Source organism: Triturus cristatus, chromosome 4_1 (genome assembly GCF_964204655.1).
Source record: "Triturus cristatus chromosome 4_1, aTriCri1.1, whole genome shotgun sequence".
NCBI classification, from domain to species: Eukaryota; Metazoa; Chordata; class Amphibia; order Caudata; family Salamandridae; genus Triturus; species Triturus cristatus.
In genome coordinates this window covers 918,144,054-918,168,970 of record NC_140585.1, presented here as the reverse complement: position 1 = coordinate 918,168,970, position 24,917 = coordinate 918,144,054, and the positions used below count along the sequence as shown (strand labels likewise).

Below are 24,917 nucleotides of genomic sequence, written 5' to 3'. Positions count from 1 at the left end.
GAGCTCGAACTCCGGGCGGCGGAGGCTCGCCAGGCCGCAGCTCCCTCCCGTGCAGCCTCTCATGACCTGCATGTGATTCAGACGAAATATAAAGAGCACCTCGCAGAGCACGTCAGGCAGCGCCTAGAGGCCTCGAGGCACACAGTTTATGATGTGGGAGATAAAACTCGTCCATGACGGTGGAGATGGCACTGACATACATCCGAGACCTGCAGATACCCAAGCTTTCCCCTGAGGCTCGAGAGACACTTGAGGCTGAGCTCACGGTGGAGGAGCTCCAGGCGGCTATCGGTGCGCTGCAGCCTGGTAAGGCGCTCGGACCGAACGGCATCCCAATAGAGCTTTACCAGCGACTCTCCGAGACGTTAGCCCCGCACCTACTGAATATGTTTACGCACAGCCTCGAGGTGGGAGAACTCCCCGAGGACCAGCGAACGGCCACCATTGTGGTAATTCCGAAGCCGGGTAAGCCGGCGGACCAATGTACCTCCTACCGCCCGATTTCGCTGATCAACGCAGAGGCCAAGATCCTCGCGAAAGTGTTGGCCGCCCGGCTCACACCTCAGTTATCTGACATTGTACACCCGGATCAATCGGGCTTTATGCCTGGCAGAAGTACGTCTCACAATCTGAGGCGACTGCATGGTGTGCTGGCCCGAGTGGAGCGGTTGCAGGAACCAGCTGTTATTCTCTCCCTTGACGCACGAATGGCGTTCGACATGGTGGAATGGCCCTTTCTCTTTGCGGTGCTCCAGCATCTGGGGTTCGGACCGAAATTTTGCGCCTGGATCCAACTCCTTTATGCTAAACCGCTAGCCCATGTCGCGGCCAACGGGCACATGTCGGAGGACTTCCCCTTGACGCGTGGCACGAGGCAGGGCTGCCCTCTGTCGCCTCTGCTTTTCGCCCTAGTGCTCGAGCCGCTCGCGGCTTGGATCCGCTGGGAGCCCATGATGCGGGGCCTCCGGTGGTCTGCCGACTGGGAGGACCGCGTCTCCCTCTACGCGGATGACATACTGCTCTATTTGTCCTCCCCGAGGCGTTCCATCTTGACACTACTTAACATCTGCGAGATTTTCGGCCGGGCGTCTGGCTATACGATCAACTGGTCGAAGTCGGTCCTCCTGGTGCAACGGGGCCCGCCTCCGTGGCTACCGGCGAGTTGCCCGCTCCGTGTGGCGGAGGGGTCGTTCAAGTACCTGGGGATACACATCTCGTTGGATCAGATGGAGTTCTTCAAGCGCAACCTAAGCCCTCAGATGGACCGCCTTAAGCGGGATGTGCAGTATTGGGGAGCGTTGCCCCTGACCCTGGTTGGGAGAGCGGCGCTCTTCAAGATGATGGCTCTGCCGCGGTTTCTATACGTGCTGGAGAATACCCCGTACCAGGTGCCTCCGGCCTACTTCCGCGCGATAGCGGCGCAGGTGTCCAGCCTACTCTGGGGCAACAAGCCGGCGCGCATAGCACAGTCTAAACTGGTTTGCGGGTGGTATGATGGAGGAATTGCGCTCCCGGATATCCAGCTTTATTACTGGGCGGCGCAGCTAAAGGTGATTAATCAGTGGCTCCATGCGCCTCAATCTGACCCGGCATTTAAGGCGGACAGGGACGTGCTGGGTGAGAGGGGTATGCTGTCCCCACTGTATGATACCCGACTGGCCTCGAGGATGATCGGCCCTTTGAGGCAGACTATATCTATCAGGCATGCTGCGCAGGCCAGGTTGGGATGGCGAGGGGTCTTGACTCAGCTTACACCTCTATGGGATGCCAAGAAGCTGGGACGTTTGAGGGACAGCAAGGGCTTCGACGCTTGGGACAACATTGGAATATCGGTGATAGGCGATGTGTGGCAAAAGGGGGAGGTCGTCCGGTTCGCGCACCTGCAACAGCAGTAGGAGCTGGCTCCCTCGGAGTGGTTCAGATACCTCCAGATGAGGCATGCCCTGATGACACAGCTGGCTCCTGGCGCAAAGGTTCCGGAGGCGTCCCCGTTGGAGGACAGGTTGCTGACGGAATACATGCCTAAGAAGGCTACTTCCTTCACGTACCGCAAACTGATCAACAATCTGCCGGACCCTATGGAGCTCTTGCGGGAGAGGTGGGCTGACGAGATCGGCGAATTTGATGACCCAGAGTGGCGTGAGGCACTGGCCTCGCCGCGCGAGGCGGGTATACCATCGAGGCTGCGACTGGTGCAGCTTCGTATTTTGCATCGCTCCTACTACACCAGGTGCTTACTACATAGGATGGGCAGAGCGCCACACCCCTTCTGCTTGCGGGGTTGTGGGGAGGAGGGAACTTTTTACCACACTATCTGGGAATGCCCCATCATTCAAGACTTTTGGAAGCGAGTGCTACGTACAATGTCACAGGCGTGTGGGATATCGTTGGTGCCGGAGCCCAGACGCTGTTTGGTAAATGTATGGGAACCCAATGATCTCGATCGTCAGACGCAGGGCTGGGTGACGCTGGGGATCATGACGGCCAAAAGGAATATAGCCCAAAAATGGGGTGCGGTGGAGGTGCCATTGCTGTCCATATGGCGTAGGGAGATGGACGCAGCCATGTTTGCAGAGCGTTCTGTATTTATTAGACGGGGATGTCCTCGCAAGTGGGCCAAGGTCTGGGGGGCATGGAACAAGTACAGGGGAGGAATATGCGATCCGCCGCCTCTTTCAGATGAGGACTCCTCTGACTCGGATGGTTAAAATGGCCTGCGGGTTGGTGGGGAGGTGGGGAGCCAGAGCCTTTCACACTGCAGTAGAGCTAGAGTTGGTTGAGGGATTGTGCAATCGGGTGGTGATCTATCAAGGGGTATGTACGCAAGGTTTGTTTCAGTGTCCTACTGTTTTAACTGTTTTAAAAAACAATAAAATTATTTATTTTTTTTAAAACAATGGTAGTTCTGTTCCTCCTCTTCCCTGGCTTCCTCTGCCAAACCGTTTCATACCATCCTCGAAGGCAGCCTCATGTATGAAGGGGCGTGCCTCCCTGTCTGATGCACTTGAAATTCATCACTATAGGCTGCTGGGTCCTACTGGTTATGCATTCTCCGTTTTCATGAGTCCATATCCCCTCATTCCTCCTATTTCTCTCTCCTCAGCTGGCTGTGCTGCATCCTTTTGAGAGACTAGATCGCTTGACCTACAGGACACACAGTCCATATATGGACCCTGCAGTCTCACAGGCGGCTTGTGCATTCTGGAATGGTTTCACTCCATATCAGTTTCCAGTTATACCTTTATATCCATCAGCAGCCTGTGTCTTCATGGAGGTCATGCTTATGGTGCATCTTTGTTGGTCAAGCATACATGTATTCACGAGGCTGATATCCAAACATATGCCTTTACCATGAAAATGTAAGTATTTTACAGGAAAATATAAACCCTTTATATTTACACATAAAAAAGGTTTATACTTACCTGCAAAATACTTACATTTACTTGTAAAACATTAACCACGCTTTTGCCTGTACCATTCATGCTTTTACAATGAAATTTGTTGTAAAGGCGTGCGTGGTAAAGGCATAATCGTAAAATCATGCATGGTAAAAGTACCTGCATTGTAATGGCCGCGTTGTAAAAGCATGTGTGGTAATGCCATGCGTGGTTCCGTCATACATTCATTGAGCACACCATATTCTATTTAAATAAAGAAAGGCAATGTGTCTGTATAAGAGTCATTCTAAAAAAGAGTCACTAAAAAAGAGAGCTGGTAAGTAGCTCTTGCTGACATAGGTATACTGCAATCCCATGCATGATGGGGAACTAAGCTTACTGATAGGTAAAGCTTCCAAAGATCTTAGACTAGGGGTCAGATTTACTAACATTTTGCACAGGGTTTGCATCACAAAAGTGGTGCAAAATATTTATTTGGAACTTACTTTCAAGCTGAAAATCTTGCTGAAAGTCGTTGGTTAGAAAGGGGCCTGAAGTAGTGCAAAACAGCTTTGCATTGATTTGCATTAATTTCTGTCAAGAAGGTGTTCCATGGGCACTCCAAAGGCATTCCCATGTCATCATGCATGTTTTCTTATATAAAACCATATCTGCTTAAAATAAGTAACAGGGTTTTGCGCTAAAAAATAACGTCTCTTTGAGGAAGGCATAAAAAAAATGTTTTTATTTCTTCAACTTTACTTACTTGCCATTTGTGCTGCACTACACAGCCAAGTGGGAAAGGTTTTTAAGTTTGTCTAGACATTCTATTTTGTATTGAAAGGATCCTTTTATAATACAAAACGTACTCTAGACATGATAGAGACACCTTTACACTATGGTGCAAAGGCGTTTGTGTGAGACACGGCAACCTGATTTTGCACCAGTGCTAGGGAGTAAGGAGGACAGCGCCATATCTATTAAAATATGGCGCTGTCCAGCTCTGGCTCATGTGAAGCAGTGCAGTAACTTTAATTGATGCACTGCATGACCTTTTAATAAATCTACACCATGCGGTGGCAGTCCTTCAACAATCGGACCGCGATTTTTCCCCCTGCCATCGTTAATTCGCCATTGTTGCGATTGCCTGGCGGAGCGGTCTGCATCCATGAAATGGTGGCGGTGCCTAGCAGGCACCGTCTGCTAAATTCACGATGCTGTCTCCACCCAGCCTTTCCATGGCGGGTAAACCGCCATGGAAAGGCTGGTGGAGATTGGTTATGGGGGCCCGTTGCGGGCCCCCCTTGTCTTGGGGGTGGTATGGGAGTATTGGGGGGGGGGTACTCATGGTACCCCCCTACATTTCACTGCACCAAGTGGCAGGCACCATGTGGTGCCTGTCACGTAGTGCAGTGAAATTCACAACATGCTATTTTAACATTGCGGTGGGTGCTGCTGTCAGCGACCGCCATGTTGGCGGTCGCATCCTGATTTGGTGTGCGGGACCGCCGCATGTATTGTGGACGGTCCCAGTCACCACCACGATGGCGGACGGACTCCAGTCCGTCCTCCATCGTAATCGGCCCCTTAGTAAACCACAGCTAATTCTCCTGGCTTTCTACCCTCCCCCCCTTCGTTACTCATAGGATGTTCAACTTAAATTAACTCACAAACCATCTCTGCATCTAGTTCAAGAGAACATGTTTCATGGTGTTCTGAAAGAATGTCTTTAATTCGCTCTACAACGGGTCTGTCCTTCCCACTGCACTCATAACACACAAAGAAGATAGATCAGTTTAATCAGGAATACCCTATTTGCTTTTATATCAACTACTGCTAGCCTACCCTTGCTGCAATTCTACCCAAAGAAACGTATGTCTCTGATGTGAAAGAACACTTTGGTGGAGCTGCAGGAGTGGCACCATTTTGCATTCTGTTATTAAGCCTTTACAGATTGCATTTTGCCATTAATACCTAGAGCAACCACAAAGCATCCCAGACAAACAGATGAAAACAAAGGTTCAGTGGTTACCTTATTGAGCCCAGTCTGGAAATACCCAAACAGGGCACATGTGCTGGCAATTAACTCACACGATGCAAAAAAAGGAAAAGAGTGAGGCTTTTCCGAGAGAGGCTCTAAAGGCACATATACACAAGTTGCAAAATGCAAGAGAAAGTTAAAGATTACATTTTATTATACAAAATATATACAAGCCATTTTATGAATAGTACATTGAAATGCAGTTCATGTTTGACACAAAACATAAAATACACAACAGATCATAAATAACAGGATTTATCTGCAGGGAAAATAGGCAGTTAACGTTCCATGTTTCAGCAGCAGTATTAGGCTGCAAAAATTAATAAATAATTTAGTGTGACATGGTCTCTCAACACATGTTTTGGCATCTACGTATTCGCTCTGCTCCAGTTCCTTTATCAGGACTAAAACACATAAAAACAATAACATTACAAAAATTCCACATGGAATATAAATAAGGGCAATGATCAAACATCAACCTGGGCATTTTCATTTGGAAAAATAAGCAATTGAGAACAAATATAATTTTTTGTGGACATTAGCGAACTCACAAATGTTTCAACTTGATCAGGCCCCACGTACATAGCCTTAAGCGAAGTAATGTAATTATGTGCAAGCTTTCACAGGGATTAAAGGCACTCAGTCACTTAAAGATTAGATCTATATCAAGAGACAGGCGTACTCGTTTTCATCTCCAGGCCAAAGCCCACTTCATGTGTATTGGCATTCAATGCTCTTGCATTTGTATGATTGTCATACCCTCGCTAGAAATGAATCCCAATACAGAGGTCTGAAGGCAAGAACTCATGAAGTAAGAGAGAACAACTCACATGCACCGTGAGCTAGGATTACTAACACAATTTGTTGGTTCATGTTTATCTATTCCAACAAACTTTATTTCAGTCAGCGTACACCATAAAAGTGCATACACGGAAAATTCAAACACATAAAACCATGCACTATAACACCGTCCCCATGAATAGCTATACAAGTTAATAGTTTGACAGCGTTACAGTGCATCCCAGGGGTCACAAGGTGGTAGATCCGGGGATTCATGTTTATCACTCTGCAAGTGTCATGCTCATCAATATGGTTTTAAAACGTTGCATCAGAACTCCTTATAGTATAGGGTGAAGTCTGCCCTCCTGGCCCCGAGTAAACAGACTCGCAAGTAAGAGTTCTCATCTCAAATGAGAAATACCATAAATTAGAGCTACTTTGTGAAGTGCACGAAAAACGTGTACCTGATCTAAAATGCAACTAAGCCAGCCAGCGTCGTGTGCCTCAGCACCATAAACATACTGGCGGGGTCTGGTGCCCAACGCCAGGGTGCCAGTGTCATTTGGGTCCATTGAAGAAGCGTGGCACCTTGATACACCCGTGGTGCCCGCATTGAAAATGGAGGATAGGGCATTACTGGAGCCAGTATTACTTCCCAGGATGCAATCCGCATAAGCACATCCGGTGAGAGCAGGATGCAGTGCCGCAGTAACAGAGGGAGGACAACGTGCAAATACTGCCTAGTCAGCTTTTATGGAGCACATTTAAATCAGCAGCTCGTGCATTCTGTGTAGTTCATACAAAATGGTCTCACTGCAATCATATTGTGATATCAATCACGCTTTATCAAGTGCAATAAAATATTAATTAAGGCTCATGTTATAGACAGATATTGGTTCACCACAAACTAAAAGAGTGCACAAGGCTGCACAGCGTGTGCACACTTTGCAAGCACATTCGTGTAGGGAAAGCATCAGGCTGGCAATGCTTGGGGTCCTGCATTACCGCATAGCTTGTTCAAGGCCCTGTCCGAAAGGTAGTGCAAGGGGGGCTCCCTCCTTAAGACCTGAAGGACCAGGCTGACAGATTCTAGGACCGATCCAGCTCCAGTAACCACATCCCTGGACAGGTTCATAGGCTTTGAAATGGATCCCTCATCTCAGATGTTAAGCTTGTTTCTTCCAGCCGCCCGGTACCAATAGAGTGGCCAATGGCTCTCCACAAGTGCATGCGTACCCTAGCTGTGGAGAACATGCCTTCCTACCACTGACGTATTCAAATCCCCTTTTCAATTAGTAGAGAGCAAGGCTTCTACAACAGATTGGCATGGGAGCCGGCTATGGGAGTTTATTCTTCTTCGTCAACTAAGAAAAACCAGAAGAGTACAAGAGAGGACAAGGGGACAGACAAGGAGAGGTGCAAAGCACTCCTGGTAGCGATTCACTAAGAAAAGAGTGTTGCACATGCCACCAGTATTTTTGTAGTAGGGGTGTGGGATTGAGTGCAGAGGGCTTTTGCACATCCTACCCTAGAGGGTATAAACCTTCCTTCTAGATGAGGAATTCAATGAATCTCTGTTTTTCACAGTCCATGCAGCCTGTTTTTCAGCACACCTAGGAGAGGGGCGGATCACTCGCCCCTCCGGTTCTCTCCATAGTGAAGCTTTCCTGGTTTGCAGCAAATCCCTTCTTCTTGCAACTAACAGATAGTGGCCAGGTAGCGCACATGTTCTTGCAACCTTTCAAGTCCTTAGGAATGGGTTTTTAACATACATCACTAATACTCCTAGGATCCCTGTGTCATCCACAGTTGTTTCTACAGTAACACATGATTCAGCTACATTCTGTCGGCTTCAGAAGATCAGCGCTAATTGTCTTGGTAAGAAATATAACAAAAGCAGCTATGCAATCCATAGACTCAAACTTATCCTAGATAAGCTTGCCATTAAATTAAAGGACAAACACTCCTTTAGGCTCTACACCCATGCACTTGACTCTCTTCCTGCTGTGCCATTACCTCCTGCAGGACCGGAAATTCAGTGTCCAAATGTGAATATGTAACAGGAGACTTTGCACACTGATCAGCATTCCCATACAGTTATGTCTAAGGGTACCGAAGACGTATACTTGGTTTCTACTGATGCAGTTCATCTGGCCCCTCTTTCATAGAGCATCCCATGATGGCAGCTTCACCGGTAAGATGGATTCCTAGTAGCCTGGTTTAGAATCCAAACACAAAACGCCCAATCCGGAACCCTTTGTTACAAATTCTCTCCCTACCCAGTGTGCACAGGGAAGGGCTACCTCCGCCACCATCACCAGACCTGCATTAAAATTCACAGCCAAGGCAAGAAATCGTACTAGGAAATTGTACACAAATTTGAACTTTGCCCTTAGGCAGATCTATGCAGTCTCGATCAATGGCGCTTACAACTGGGAGAACTAAGATACATCTAGTCTTCTCCCTGCGTACATTTTAGAGGAATTTATCTACCACTTGCCAGATAGTAAAGATGCAGGTTTAGAGAAGCTGCGGATAAATATGCTGTGGACACTACTGCACTAACATTTTCTCTGCATTCAGATACGCAGGATAAAGTAGTGAATCTGGCATTTAATAATAGAACCCTTGTTTCCCTTCAGTGAACGAAGTGCTTGAAAAATGTCTGACTGGAGTAGTAACAGCTGATATGTTATTGCTGTTGTTTTTTTTTACAATTATCATTTTTTATTGCAAGCACCTGACAATCATGTTTAGACAGCGACATGTTTTTTTTTTGGGCATATGCGTGCAATCAAAAAAATTCCCCATCACACAAGCTTCCCAAGGCCAGACCTTTTTTGCTTTGCTGTGCGAGCCAAAACCCATGGTGCCCACCACATGGGCGGGTGAGCAAGAGGTTTCACCTTGGAACAGGCATCCTCAGTAAGAGAAAAACTATTTCCATTTTTTGATCAATGGGCGTTTATTACTCAGAACCAGTGGATTATCAACCTCAGCAAAGAAAGACGCGTCTTTCACGATTGCGGAAGACGCTGGATGAAGTTCAAAAACGCTAACTTCTAGGGGTAATTAATATAGCTACTTCTAGAAAACAAAAACAAGGACTGGTATTTATTCCATGCACTTTACTGTCCCCAAGAAAATTGTACGTTCAGACTGATATTACATCTTTCCCAGCTGCATCAGTTTCTCTTAATGGAATCTTTCCACGTAGTCAACCAGCACTGATCTTGAAGGCCATGCAGATCAAGGACTAGTGACATCTGTAGATCTCCAGGATACATGCACCAGACAAATGAGACCACTGCTGCTTCCTCAACTTTACTATCGTAGATGAACCCGTACAGAACAGATGTTTACCTTTTGACTTGGATTGTGGTTCTAGGGTTGTTCTGGGGTGGAGGTTATCTTTGTCCTCGTGTAGCATCTATGCATATTTTAGTTACCTAGCTGCGTAAGGCCCAGTCCCCTCTGCATGCCAAGAGAGCCTCTTCAATGTGGGTTTTTAGACCAACCAGAAGAAACTATTCCGACTTCCTATTTAAGTCTAGCATTGCCACCTACCGACACAATGCATTTTCTGGAGCTGGTATTGGAATGTTTTTTCTACTCTCCTTTGACTTTAGTGTGAGGTGTCAGGGACACTTGGGTTTAATGACTTTACACATCCATGTGGTGCCTTAGATTTAGCTAAGAATACAAATTCCTTAGTAACATCTGGCCAAAATCCAGACTCAGTTTCTCAAATAATAGTTTAAAAATATTTCAGTTCCCATAGTTTTTTAATTCTGTTATTGATGAATCTTTAGGTTAAACCTGCCGAAAAGGGCTATTTATCAGTACCTGACTCTTTCAAGTACGCTTAGCCTACAGACTCCTCTCTTCACAGTTGCGAAGTCCATCGCAATTACCATTGGACCCAGGCCATGTGGACGCTTTAGGATCGAGACCTACATAATAACTACCTAGTGTTCAATGCCATTTTTCTAGGCCCAACCATTTCTCTCAGGGTTAAGTTGTCAAATTCCTCATGAAGAATACCACTGCAGTATTTTATCTAAACATGACTAGGTGGACATCCATCTCACCTTGCATTACCACTAGTAGTTATGATTTGGGACTGGTATCTTGACAACAACGGTCTCTAAGAAGTGTCTCTTCTTCGGTGGAAGAGAAATGTGGATACAGATTTCATCAGTAGATTGTCATGCACCACACAAATCAGAGATTATTGTGAGGAGTCTGTGGACTGTATTAGGAACCTGGGGCTTTTTGCTAATATACCTGTTTGGTTCATATGATTATGTTTTTCTTGGAGTTTACATCCCGTCTGGTATTGGGAAGTAAACCCTTTAGAGAAGAACCTCTCATGGACTGGCCGGGGGGATTCTTTTGCATGTTTCGCTCAAGTCCACTTATTTATCTGATTCTTCTTCAGTTCAAGAGGTTCTTCAATCTCAGGTTTATTCTGAAGTTTACCTGTTTATCCCCCTTGATGCAGATTCTGTTTCTGTTAGTCTTCGCTCTCCCTCCTTCACAGCACCAACCCAGCGCACCCGTCAATCAACATGTGCCATGCTGCAACCTTCCATGTCAGAAAAAGACATGAAGAACTGCTTGTGATGATGGGTGATAAATGACTAAGGGGTTGATCTCACCCGCTTCCATGACGGATGATCTTGCACAGATCTTCTAAACTGCTGTGCCCTTGCACACAGTTGCGTAGGTTAGCCACGCTGGTCAACATCCGCACATCAACAGTCCACAGTGGCACACCTCATGGCAGGAATGCGATGGCTTGAACCAGGGATTTAAGTCAGCTGTTTTACTGGCTCTGCTGGTGTTCCTTGATCCCTTTAATCCCCTGTAGTTTTTCCCTGCTGCTGGCAAAAATGCCACAAAGGTCTTAACATTTTAATTCAAGCACAGAAAGATCTTGGTAAAGTAAATCACTGCCTACCCTAAGCAGACTACACACAAGGGAAAAACTCCTACCAGACCTCTAGCCAGCTGTACATGCTTGCAGTCTGCTTTCACACCTGTGTGGCTTCAGTATGATCCCGACAACTGCTGGACCCCCAGTGTGGGCTTAAGACTTTCTTGACAGCCACACTAGAATTGTATTGATCAAGATGAAGTGCAGTCTTCCAGTTGGCATCCATCACGTTGGTGCCACAGAAGGCCTTGAGCCCCCTCGTCAGTTTTTGGATGCTGACTGGCTTCTGCATGAAACCTGCCTTCTTACTACTCAGATACGACAAGAGACTCTTCGAAGAAAGCTCTATGTAATGCTCTGCTGTTCAATAGTTCCCTCACACCGGTGACCTCCAGGCGGAAGTTCTGACGGGACCAGCCATAGGCCAAGCTGTTCAGGAACCCCTGCAGCGATATGGTCAAAGCCTAGAGCATGGGAGAGAAAAAACATGCATGAGAATGTGCAAACACACCAGTTCACGCTTGACGCGCTCGTACATGCACACTACCCATGCCCAAACCAGCTGTGGTACCCCATAAAAATAACACTCATGTGCTTTGAACATATGTGGGCTTTAGGGTCCTCGGGAAGCCTCCAGATGTTCCTAGCTGAGCCTGACCCACACATGTATGACCATGTGCAGAAGCATTTTTTGGTTTATTAAATGGATACTGTTCCATACTTCTGAAATGTAGAACCACTTATAGAAAAACAATTGTATATATGCACTACAGAATTAAATAAAAAATACACAGCGACCATAACAAAGATGACGATGAGGAGCTTGCTAGAAACAACCATTCTGTAACTAACTCTCTTCTCCTAAGTTTCACTTCAGAATCTCTTGTGATTATTGTCGACGATATCCAGACCATTTCGATACAGAAATATTCAAGGTGCCTTAAACCTGTTAGCAAGCATGTACCATAAAACTGCAGCACATAAGTCATTTATGAAATCACCGATCTTTATACTTCAATATCAAGTGGAATTCAAGATGAACAAATCTACACCCAGTGAAAATGAGACCGGGTGGAATTTGGAATGTATCTGGTATGTTTTAATTTTAAATGAGTAAACATTTTTTTCAATTCTATGAGAACATGCTCTCTGAAGGTTTTACGTTTTTTTCCCCCTAACATCTGGATTAGGAAGAACAATAAAGAAAAATGACGTACAGGGAAAGAAACATTCTGCTTTAAAAAACTCATAGGGTTCAAGACAAAATGGCTGCTGATGGAGTATTCTATTTGTGTGCAGTTGTGATGTCTTTGCCCCTCATCCCACCGTCCTTAGCGATAGAATGGGGCATGTGAGCTTGACTAGACTAATAAACAGATTAGTTTATGAATCTCTAAAATATGCTCCTATTTTTACCCATTTTAATTTATTGTTTGCGCCCTTTTTTGCGTACTGTGGTTTTTTGTAGTGTGGGATAAAGGAACACAAGTATGTCTGGCACAGAACTTGGGAGCAGGAGTGTTTGTCAGCAGTCTAGAGTTCCCGGGCCTTCGTTAGAAGTAAGATTGTGGTGACCTCCTAAAGATGGGCTTAATACCAGCTCAAAACACACTGAGGATTTGTTTCACTTAACTACGATCTTGGATGGAAGAAAAAACAAACGTTATGAAATTATTTTACGTTTTGATAGGTTTAATGCATTAATTTAAATTATCCAATGATGCAAAGGAAGATGCATGCTATAATTAATAGTGCTTTCTTTTTGTTGGACAGTGGATTTTGGAAATTATTTTAAAGACCATAAATTAGTTTCAGCCATGCCTGTCCTGCCACCAGATGAATCAAGGTGTTGGTGTAAAATGGGCCCTCCTAGCTTCTGCAGGCCTTGCTTGCCTGCTTGATCTGTGGTGTAACGCATGATGCTGCCAGTATGGAACTAAGTAAGCGCCCAGGGGGTCAGCCGGCTGGGCTCATTCATGTGAACGAGCTGGCCAAGGCACATGTGACGCGCGAAGGCATTTGTATGGCAACCACTCAGGTGTATGTCTCGAGTTTACTTCGAACACCATTATGACATCTTTTTTGGGGTGGTGCTAATATTATGCTGCCCCTCTGAAATGTGGGCATGCATGCACTTTTGCGACACGTAAATGAATGGGTGCAGCAGCTGCGTTCATGCATGGCACTTGTCTAGTCTGCTTCCCATTGCCCCCGCTATACCCAGGCTAATTAGGCAAGGCATAGCTTAGTTAGTGAGATCTGGGGGTATGAATCTCAAATTCCCAAAACAAGTATTTGCAATGTAATCGGTCTCACCTTTGGGACCTTATATGTATTTAGCTATGCAGCACATTAGCCTGGGTGCTCAAACATCTATTGTTCTTTAACATGGAGGGAAAGTAAGCACCAAACTGTGGAACACGCCAGGTATGGGAACACATGCAGAGAAATACTGCCTATCAGCGGGAAATTGTATTGTCCAAAGCTCTGTTTTTAATATAAAATCAGCCCCTTCAGTGGTCATATCACCGAAAATACAAGATGTGAAAAAAATATTATTGTCTACGGGTGCTCGTTGAATACAAGTTTCTGTGGCCTGGAATCTAGGGAATGTTAAAGTGATGCCAGAATCACTTTAGCATTCCCTAGATTCCAGGCCATATAAACTTGTATTCAACGAGCACCCGTAGACAATAATATTTGTTACAAATTTTGTATTTTCATTGATATGACCACCGAAGGGGCTGATTTACTGACCGCTGCTGGTCGTTTTCTATCAAGAAAGTTAATTAATGGCAGTTGAACAAGCAGCAAGCAATTCAGGTATTTTACTGACCTCTACTCGTCATTTTCTATCAAGACAGTTAAACAGAGACAGTTGAACAGAAAAAAAAGTCCCTAAGCAAAGGCGGAAACAGACAAGTCCTAGGGCTGATCTCCAGATCCCACAAAGTACATACAACAGATCTTCCAGACAGCGCAAGCGCTCTCTAGGCTCGACCTAAAAAGCAGTGGGCCGCAGAGTGAATGGGTGAGATGACCAAGATTCACGATGGACTGTTCCCATTAGGCGAAGGATCAAAAATGATCTGCATTAGGTGGGATTCTGGGGCTGATTTAGAGTTTGGCAGATTACAGATTTGACGCTTATGGCATAATTCTTCCCCTGACAGCCCAATGGGGTAGGGGCAGTCCCGTCAAAGGTAAGCCATCTGGCTGTCTGCTCTATTTAGAATGGATGTTGGGATACTTTTTACTGTCCCTCACTACAAGTAGCGGTGAGGGATAGTAAAAAACAGAAATGTCCCCCTCATACAATGGGTCAAAACTCTATTGGTGTGGGAGTCACGTTGGGAGTTTGTTTCTGTAAAATAAAACAACTTTGGCAAAGTTTGACGGATGGCTATCATGTTTGACGGAGCTGTCCGTCAAACTTTCTCTACATTGACAGGAACTGATGTGCCGGTGGTGCCTGTCAATGTATGGCGATGTCAAAAGAAGTTAAGGCAGGGGGCAGACATAAAGTCCTCCTATTCACCATTTGGATTTACTCCCTAAACCCTAAATTAGACTGTTTGGGATGCTACCTCAAGGGACTGCCAGGGGTTAGGCTATTTGTAAGCATTTGTTTCATCACCATTTGCATGTTTGATTGCCAGGAGCATGCCTGGAAAGCTGAGACTGATGCAACTTTCCAAGACTACTGCTGTTAATGTTTCTGAATTTCAAATATTAGTAAATTTGCTCCCATTCAATGAGCACTTCTGTGGGTGCAGGTTTACTACCTTTTTTTTTTTTTAGTAAACCAGTCACTATACATATTTTAGTTCCTGATCCAAAATGAACAAGTTAAAAACTTTTAGGGAAATCAGAACGACAGCAAAACCCAACACAGACATATCAGATCCAACCCAAGGCCTTCAGACCCAGATATCAAACCAAGAATGCTTTATTTAGGGGGATTTCTCACCCAAAACAACCTCCTCCTCGAAGCTGCACCTCTGAATTTGGGGTGCTATGGGTTGGTTTAAGTCACAACAATAGAACTGGCAGTCAATGGGATTGGAAACCATGGGACTGAAATTGGACAATGAGAACGAGGCTGGGTTGGATCTGTGTGCTGTCTATGCCTCTGTGTATGTGACACTCCACACCTGTGGGCATGGGGGAAGTAGGTATAGGATTCACCACATCTTTCCAGGCAATTCTTCTACAGAGACCAACCCAACCCACCTTGAATAATAGTTTCTGCTCACTGAGTTATCAGCACCCCCTATTCTTCAAATATACCTACAATAATATGACTGGAGTAGAAAGGAGCCAATACACCGATTGTAAGTTTGACTTTTAAATTATAGCTTGGTTTTATATACAGATTGATACAAATGGCGTTGCAATCCACCAGATTGCTTGGTGCATGGGTACTCACAAACATTTTTCCAGGGTCCAAATAGTTTGGATGTGACCGAGGGCTATATTGATGCCAGTAGGGTGGTGGTCTGGGTTGGGGCTGTTGGCTGTAATGTGCATGTAGGAAAATCAAAACATATACATCTAGTGGCTGAATTGCACAATGTGAAACCAGAACACTGGAAATTAATCTTGGCTTCCCTACTTGCCCAAATTGTGCGATCCTAGGAAATTGTTTTGTTTCACTTTCCTTCCTCTGTCTTCATTAGCACATATAAGAGGACATCAAAATGCATGACTTCAGTATGTGCGCTGCACAAATATTCTCCTGTGTTTTATTTAATAAACTATAATGTTCATGTCTAATAGGAACCCAGGCCATCCAAAGAGTGCACATAACAACTGACTTGCCTCTTAGTTCACTACTACTGGCATTTTTATCAGGGTGTGGGGGGGGGGGGAATACATGTTTCTAAATTCATGTTTGAAAGCTATCACTTAAAAAAAAATACTTCTCAATGCACTGATATAATCTAATGCACTAAGGCAAAAAGGTTCTGTGTGATAATGAAATGTACTTTCTGAATTCCGACTTTATCATACACTCTTCTTGCAAAATGTCTTTAAAAATGAAGGTGTTTCTCAAGCAGTATAGGACAACCTAGTTAATTCATTTATTTAACTTCAATTAACCTTTAAATTAATGCTTGCCTGTTTATTTAACATCTTTTGAATTCTGGTGCTTAGTCAAGTAAACAGCAGCCTGGTTGACCAGGGGGCCGCATATATAGGTCAGTAGGGCCGCACTTTGAATATCAGTGGCTTAGAGGTTCCATGCTTTGCTCTCCATTTATGCATCTATTAAGCAACATTTTGCTTTTTATCTGGAAAGATCCAATGTTCTTGGTTGTTACTATACTTTCTACATTAGAAATGTCCCGCAGCTTGATCAAACCCCTCTGTGCATGAAATAATTTGCAATACAATAGCTTTCGAAGATGCAAAAAAGCATCATGCTGCACTTGTTACATCAGAATTAGAGGAATTCCTTATTCTACAAACAAAATAGATGACGATAAGCTAGCGAACCACGGTTTGGTCGCTTTGATAGGAAACTCACCACTGTATGCCATTTGACATATCTCAGTCTGTCGTCCACCCAAATATTCCCGACAAATTCTTCTGATCTCTGGTCTAATCCTGACAGTAGGAACACTATGCCCTGACCTCTAAATCTGCGTTATGCCTGTTGACAACAGAATTTGACATTGAGTTTAGAATGCATATGTCTACAGTAGACCTTAAAATTCAAATTACTTAAACCTGCAGGTGTACTTTATTTCAGGAAGGCTTGTCTTACTCGTAGATATGTTTGCGACCTGGCTGGTTTTATATGGGCATGACTTGTATTTTAATGTTCCAGCCGCTACACAAATTAGAAAAATCACCTAAAGCGAGTATTTTTTCCCTTATCAGAACATACGTTAAAGAGTAAATGAAAGAAGAAAATGCTTTAAAATGTGTTCTACAGCTGCCCTAATGACGCCTGCCTGATGATTAATGTAAATGGAAGCAAAAAGGCCATGTTAGAAATGAATATAGACAATTGCATGGAAAGTTCTACTTAAGAATCATGTCTGGACCTTTGAAACTGGCCGTTATAGAAGTTGTTTGTTATACAAAGAACGTTTACTCAGTACAAATGTTAAAAGCAGACCAGGCAGGAACTGAAGTGATAATTACCTGGAGAACGAAGAGGGGATACAACGAACTGGGCTTGATGGACGTGAAGGAGAAGATGCTCAGGATGAAGGCTGTGAAACAGAGAAGGCGGTGGCACGTGAGAGTTGTTACCATTAAGAATACCCAGCAATCTAAAGCTGTCATCATTGTTTCACATTCATAGACCCGAAATATAATTTCATAGGCCCCTGGACTCCCTCCCTAACCTTTTCAACTATTATAGCCCGCTGCCAAGTGCTACACCAGTTGTTATAAGCCCAAGATGGAGCTGAGGGCCTAGAATGAGAGAGGGCTATAATGCTATTAGAACATTCTGCCCACTAAGAATAGAATACTCTAACTCAAAAAGGGAAAGTGGGCTGAATGTTTATACCCGCCATTATTGGCCCTGAACCACTTCATTGTCTTCAAGAGAGCACCCAATATCCCAATGTTATAATATAGCCTTGTAGCCCGCTGCCGAGGGCTATACCGGTTGTTAAAAACTCTGAACCAGAGTTATAGGCTTGAGCCTCAGGTGAGGGCCTATAACAAGGGAGAGGGCCTTTAATAACTGCTATAGTCTGAGGCAGAAGGGCTATAAGGCTATTAGAACATTCCACCCACCAACAGTAGAATGCTCCTGAACTGAAAAGGGAGAAACTTGAAGACAAACATTGGAATGTTGGAGTTCTGGGCTTATACTAGTCATTATAAGCCCGGGGCTACTCCATTATCTTCAGTGTAGCTTTACACATTCCGGTGTTCTAATTCCAGTTAAACGCTCAACAAAACATTAATACTGAAAACTGATCCAACCATACTACACAGTTGTTCCAACGGAGATGCTGTCTGAATGGAACACGACTCTCTTCATCATTAACCACTATGGCTTTCAGCCCACTCGCTCTCTGATTTACTGCTATCATGGAAACTTAGATCAACCCTAAAGACATTTCACCTGCTGCTGTGCACACCATTTGTGCCACCTTAAACATACATCAATGATTGCTTAAGTGGATGAGTTGTCTGCTTAAACAATACATTATTTACGTATACCCACACCCTAAAGCGTGCATTCTGTGTTCCACATTCCCTCACTGTGTAAGCATGTTCTAGTTCTGGATTTTGGTACAAGGATTAGAAGGTTTATGGACAAACCTGGGACAACTATAGAGAATTTGTTTGTGTAGAACTGATGTCTTCCAGGGGGAGCCCACTCCTTTTTGCAAGAGCATAGAGTTTAGATGATGCAAGTTTAGTCTATAGTGGTCAAAGGGAAGCTGATGGTCAACAATGATCCCCCTAGGTTTACTGGCACAGCAGGTGTATTCACTGAAGATGATCATAAGCTCTCAGACCAAATTGTGGCGTTCCCGCTGAATATGACCATATCAGTTTAAATGTATTTGATTTGAGGTGATTGGTCTGCATCCACCTCAAGATACACCTTTCAACTTACAAATTGTTGTGCTATGCTCCCCGCCCGTCAGTCCCTCTTTAAAGAACTAGATATGTTCCTGGACTGTGCTGAACAAGACTATAGGTAGGTCCACCTCCCAGGCATCACCAAGACTCATTCTTAAACAGATAGCCTGCAGGGCACTACTGTCACAGAGTCATGGGCACCTAAATGTTTCACCCATTTGATTCATCTTCCTACTGCTAAGGTTTAAGGTGGGTCTGTGTGTACTCTCAGACACACCAACCTCTGTACCCTTCCAGTATACCCAAAATAGACCCACGGTGGCACCTGAGAGATTTCTAGGGTATAAAGGTTATGGCTACTCCCTTAGCATGGCACTTTGCTTACTGTCTCCATAAAATGATGTACTGTGTGGAGCTAAGTGCAGCCACAGGAAGTGATGGACCATCCAAAAATGAACCTTCCTCCATTGGTCCATTCTTTACAGTGGTCCTGGTGCAACTAGTACCCCCCAATACAAGCGTTGAGTCCAGTCATTAAGGCATGCCCTAGCCATGTAGTGTGAGCACATTCCTGAATGTCCGACTAGATGTCCAACCAGATATCAACACAGGTGGTGGTCATGTAAGAAAGAGAAACAGTTCCTTATTAATGTTAACCTTATCTTTGACTTCATAAAATAAGCAATTGTGTCTTTGTGCTTAAAAAAAAGTCAACAAGAATATACCTGGAGCCCAGCACAGGACAAATGAGAGCTGGAAGAATCTGGCCCTTCGGTACGCGCTTCGTGTTCTCACCCGAGCTAAACCGTCTCCGTCCACGCCTAAAAGGGGCGTTTCTTCATTCGTCCCATGATGAAGCTTCAGTCTGGAATACAGGACCTGGGGAGAAAGGTAGTGCATGAAAGAAATTGAGTAATTGCACATACTGCTACTGCAAGAGACTGCACCAATGCTATATTGTTTCCTATAATGGCAAATGCATTACACCTCTAAAGTTTGTGATATCACACACAGCACTGCACAACCTATGACTGCCAATTGTGATGTTTTGTAATACAATTTGTCCCATATTGCTATTATGTCCTGCAATGTGCATCCTGTAACTATACTTTGTAATAATATACACTGCAACATGTTTTTGCAGTTTTTAATATGTACCACATTGTGCAACCTATAGATTTTAGAACTGCGACTCCTGGCTCATGGGAACTATGTAAGTAAGTATGAATATTTTTCTTTCCAAAAATTGCTGCTGCCTGTTTTACTTTTGACAGTTCCTTGTTCTCCTCTTCAACCCCCCCTATTATTTCACTGCCTCCAGAGTCTGGCCCTATCTTGACAGGATTTGAACCAATTGCAACAGAGTCTCAAATAGCTTCTGGTTGATCAGGATCTTCCTTGGACCTATGCCCTACATCTGTTAAGAAACATACAGCTGTCACGTTAGTGTTGGTCCTCACAGAAACCTGTAACCTTTCTCTAGCCACATTCCTAGAAGAAAGCTATTGTCACCATCTGTTAAAGAAATCAAATGCAGATTCTTCTACTCATGCCAACTGTTGACCAAGCCTACTTCGCTTTATCTCTACAAATGCAGAAACAGCCATCTACCATCAACTCTCTGTCCATCTGGAGCAACACTGTTTTCTGGACTCATCTCAGGAAGCACTGCAGTACAGGGACAAGGGCTGTACTAATTGCAGCGCTTCAGGATTTTCACATCAACTTGGGTTGCGGAGTACGCATAGGACGTGAGATCATTCTGCAGCCTTTGGCACAGTTTCACATTTGATCCTTTCAGCCTGTGTGTCTACTGGTAAGTAATAATATCCAGTCAATGACTGTCTCTTTCACTCCCTCTTCAGACACCAAGGAGTATCCCTTTCACCATATTACTTCTTATCTCATGCAGTACTGTGCAGAATTTACCTGGAGTCCTCACTTAGTTAAACCCTAATGAATACCTATGTGGCGGCCCGGGGAGATTGATCAGAGCACATGGCTGTGCATTTTACTTCTACGCAGACTATATGGAGCTCATCCTGAGATTACATTGTCAGTCCAATGCTTTGGATACACACAGTACATTTCACAACTTTCTGCTGGACAACGGCAGCTGTATACGGACCAAACCGATAAAGTTGATATTTTTGGTGTAAATAATATAGCTCGGTCTGACCTTCAGCGAGTACACCTGTCGTGCCAGAGGACAAGGCCAGGAATATAGGTGTCATTGTTGACCATCAGCTGCCCTTCAACCACAAGGGGCAAAGTTTGCATCAACGTTTTTTGCAGATTTGACAAACTCTTTGCCTAATCCTCCATCTGCTTCCTCAGGCACGTGGGAAAAGCATCCTTCAGGGGCTCATTTCTGCCCACTTCAGTAGGGGAAAACTGTTTACCAGGGTCTTCCAAAATATACACATGACCTATTATAGACAATTCAGAATACTGCTGCATGCTTGATCTTCAGCCAACCAAGATCTCTTCCTATATCTGCAATCTTAACCGGCCTTCTCTTGATAAACGGGTAATTTTTAAAATAAATGTGTGTTTGCCGTCAGGCTATTGGAGGCTCCAGACCACCTCTTTCTGTAGTCACTTTTTCGTCCGTATACCGGCTCTCTCGTTCTAAAAGACAAACTTGGAACTCTTTGCCTCCGCCTTATGTTCAATTTAAAACTATCTGAAATTCTGCAGAGAATTAAAGTATGGTTCTTTTTGAGTTCATTTTAGGGCCAGTTGGCTCCACTCTACCCCTCTGCCCCTGTGAGTTCGCTCTTCACGCTTCACACTTGGTTTGCGTACCTATAATTATGCCAAGTGATCACTTATCGTTTGCAGGATCTACAGGTTTCAACCGCAAACGTTTTTTCCTCAAAGGTTATTAACAGCACTGCATATGGAATACAGAGCACTCTGTTGCAATGGAACTGAAGCCTTTTCACTATGGATTGGGCCAAGTGCTTTGCAGTAGGGAAAAAACACTCTGAAGATTTAAATAAGTTTCAAACAGGGTGAACATTCTTTGGCATGGTAATGGACTCCATCTAATACTTCAGAATTTTCCATTGCTAAACTGTAAAAATTACAGACTACAAGAAAGACATGTCACCAAGACAAGCAAATTTCAAGTCGGCTAAACACTCCACATATTGGATTCTTGTCATGGTTAGATAGTTTTGTTTATTTATGTTTAGTGATCTTTTATCAAGTTTGCTGATGCGGCTACTTTGCTTCAGAGCACATTTCTAAAAGCTGCAGTTGTTTCAAGGGGGCAGTTGGAGTTTAGATGAACCCCAGATATTTTTCATCTATTAGAAGGACTGATGTCTTGGCTCTTTAGTCTTGATTCACAAAGTTACATTTATATGTGTAGATCTACTCCTGTGCCTAAGTGAAGCTCTTCACTTTTTTGCTATTCACAATTTTCGAATAAGGATTTACACCTAGGTGTAGATTCACATATTTACACCCTCTCCAATGAGGAGGCGGAGTCTCCTACGAATAGATTTATGAGTGTAAAATTACTACATGTAGCCTTTCGCCTGGTGGTGGAGATCTCTGCATGGGAACGAATGGGGAAATACATTTTTTTTTTTTTTTTTAAATGAAATATAAATGATAAATTTAAATAATTTAAGAATAATTAAAATAAAGTTTTATTAATGTAATCATTTAAAATATTTCTATTATTATTATGAAACTGGAACTAATAAGATAAAATGTTACAACGCAATCTCCTCAAATTAAATTTGTTTAAAAAAAATTATTTAAATATTAATTTAATGTATTGATATTAACTTTTCTGCAATATTATAAAGAATATCAACCCCCACTGACACTTTTATTTAATTTGTAGTAAACATTGTTGAATGTCAATTACTTATTAATTTAAATATCTTTTTTATTTTTCAAAATAAGTTAGAAAGTTGAATTTACTTTTTTGGCTAAAATGATGTGCATTAATTATAAAATAATACTAAAATTAGGGATTCATTGTAGTTCATTTTTAACATACATATATATCTATATACACAAAAAGAACCTTCGACTTCAAAGGAGCCTCTAACCCTGCAGGGTGGTCTTGGAAAGTACGGGTGTGATGAACTTCCAATGTGCTTCAGTAACATGCAAAAACGTTTATGAAAACGAATTATTGCAGTGCATGTCAGACTGTTCAGGACTGCATTTTGTTTTATTATGATCCACGGAAACAACTCAGTGCAATGCAAAGAGGATGATGCAGCATGAGTTAGCAGTGCTCAAGCAATGCAATTATGCTTTATTCTAACGAAGCACTGCACTCCATTTTCATGTCTGTTAACATTACATTGCATTTTGGGAAATGTAGGATGTCAAGCAAACTGAGTCACATGACAGCCTGAATGCACATAAAAAACGCAGTGTTTCATTGAAGCAAATGTTTTTCACCTGTGAGCAAGGCTCATGTTGGAGCTGAAACGTGTAAAGAAATCCGTTGGCTGTCACTAGTACTTTGAATTAAACGCTATAGTGTGCCAGTGGCACACTATAGCGTTTAATTCAAAGTGCTAGTGACAGCGTTAGAATAAAGCGTTAGAATAAAGCATAATTGCATTGTTTGAGCACTGCTAACTCATGCTGCATCATCCTCTTTGCATTGCACTGAGTTGTTTCCGTGGATCATAATAAAACAAAATGCAGTCCTGAACAGGCTAGGGGGCAGGAACTCTCTACCTTGCCCCCTTTTCAAGTTCGCCACCTTCCTTTTCCACTCTCGCACTGATAACAAACAAAATGGCGGCCGACACTTCCTGAATTTGACCGATTCGAACGTTGACTGACGTGTAACCACCAATCAGAATTACGCTCGCGCACGTTAGGGTGCGCGCACGGTGCGCGGCTATAGATATGTATGTGCTTTTAAATGCAATTTTCTCAGGAACTACTGAACAGATTGACTCCATATATGCAAAAGGCACTTCCCTGACCTGAGGACTACCTCTCTACCAAATTAATTCTGTTCAGCCGTTCGGGCTGTACCTTTGACAAAAGGTCCTATGGAAAAATGCATGGGGAAAACGTGTTTTGGGACCCCCCTTTTTTCTCGGCCCCCGCTTGACGAATCACCCCGAGACTTTCAGGGTAGGAGCTGAGCGGAGCGCCCCATTAGTTTTGAAAATTTCGCGAAGATTCGTCAACCGGCGCCAAAGTTATTCAAAATAGAATTTTGAGATTTCCTATGGAAACATGGTCCTAACTATAACTATCTACTGGCGACCGCCAGTGGATAATATATATGTATAACCAAACCTTTTACATGTGTATATATGTGTATAACTCAATCTTTTTTTTTAAGGTTAGGTCATATACACAAACACATATCTACGCCAACCAGCTTCTCTCCAGCAAAAACATGCAGCACACAGGTTATTGCTGTAAAATGTGAAAATTATTTCACCCAAAGCGGTCTGATGCATTTCAACTGTAGTAGTGTCTTATCTTTGTTCCGTGATGATTGCCCGTTTTCATGGTTTCTATGGAATTGTTTTGCAGTACCAGTGGTTGGCCATGTATGCTGCTTTGCTTACTCCAAGGCTTCATTCAGGAGAGGCATTGGTGGAGGAGATCTCCTACCGTAGGTTTGAGAATTGTATTTTGTAGTGATTAAGTAGTTCTACTTTGTATACTGCAAAATGCAGGTTGTAAATTGGGCTCATTAAGTTCCTCCAAGTGAGACTCTTACACAAATGCGTTCTAAGTGTGTATAGCTCGCACTGTTCTCCTGGGATGTCTATGCGTATGGTTGACTGCAACACTGCATGTTTTACAAAAAAGACATTACTCTTGGCGGTAGAGAGCAATGTCATTAAAATGGTGTTCTTGTGCTTCATACAAGACAAATGGCCTGATTTAGATTTGGAAGACCGGTTACAAATGTGACAGGCTGCCCTGACCACCAAACTCTCAGTCTTCGTGCAATACTGTACGCTGGGTGGACTGCCAGCTTGCTGTCTGTGGCACCCCGTTGGTTCCATCCACTGGAAGCTTACGCTGACGGCCTGACAGTGCTGCACTTTGGAGTAAGGGCATCACACCGCCCACCCTACTTAGGGCTGAAGCTCTGATGTTTCTTTTTTTTCCTGACAATCACAGTCAGCAAAAAGCTGGTGGTGATTAACAGAAAAAATAATGGGCCCCATAACCAGGAAGAAATTGGTGTGGGGGTCAGTTATTT

General features: G+C 43.8%; 1 protein-coding gene across 2 annotated transcripts in view; it reads right to left on the bottom strand.

The window, feature by feature from the left end:
- Positions 1 to 5,549: 5,549 nt before the first annotated feature.
- Positions 5,550 to 24,917, bottom strand: part of LOC146855810 (transmembrane protein 116-like) — a 153,011-nt gene continuing 133,643 nt past the window's right edge. For both annotated transcript variants that reach the window (XM_085653727.1, XM_085653728.1), the window contains 3 exons: positions 19,423 to 19,576; positions 17,291 to 17,361; positions 5,550 to 11,601 (listed from right to left, as the gene is read on the bottom strand). In XM_085653727.1, coding sequence (XP_085509853.1) covers positions 11,446 to 11,601; positions 17,291 to 17,361; positions 19,423 to 19,576 — 381 coding nt within the window. In that variant the 3' untranslated portion in view covers positions 5,550 to 11,445. The remainder of the gene's footprint in view (positions 11,602 to 17,290; positions 17,362 to 19,422; positions 19,577 to 24,917) is intronic.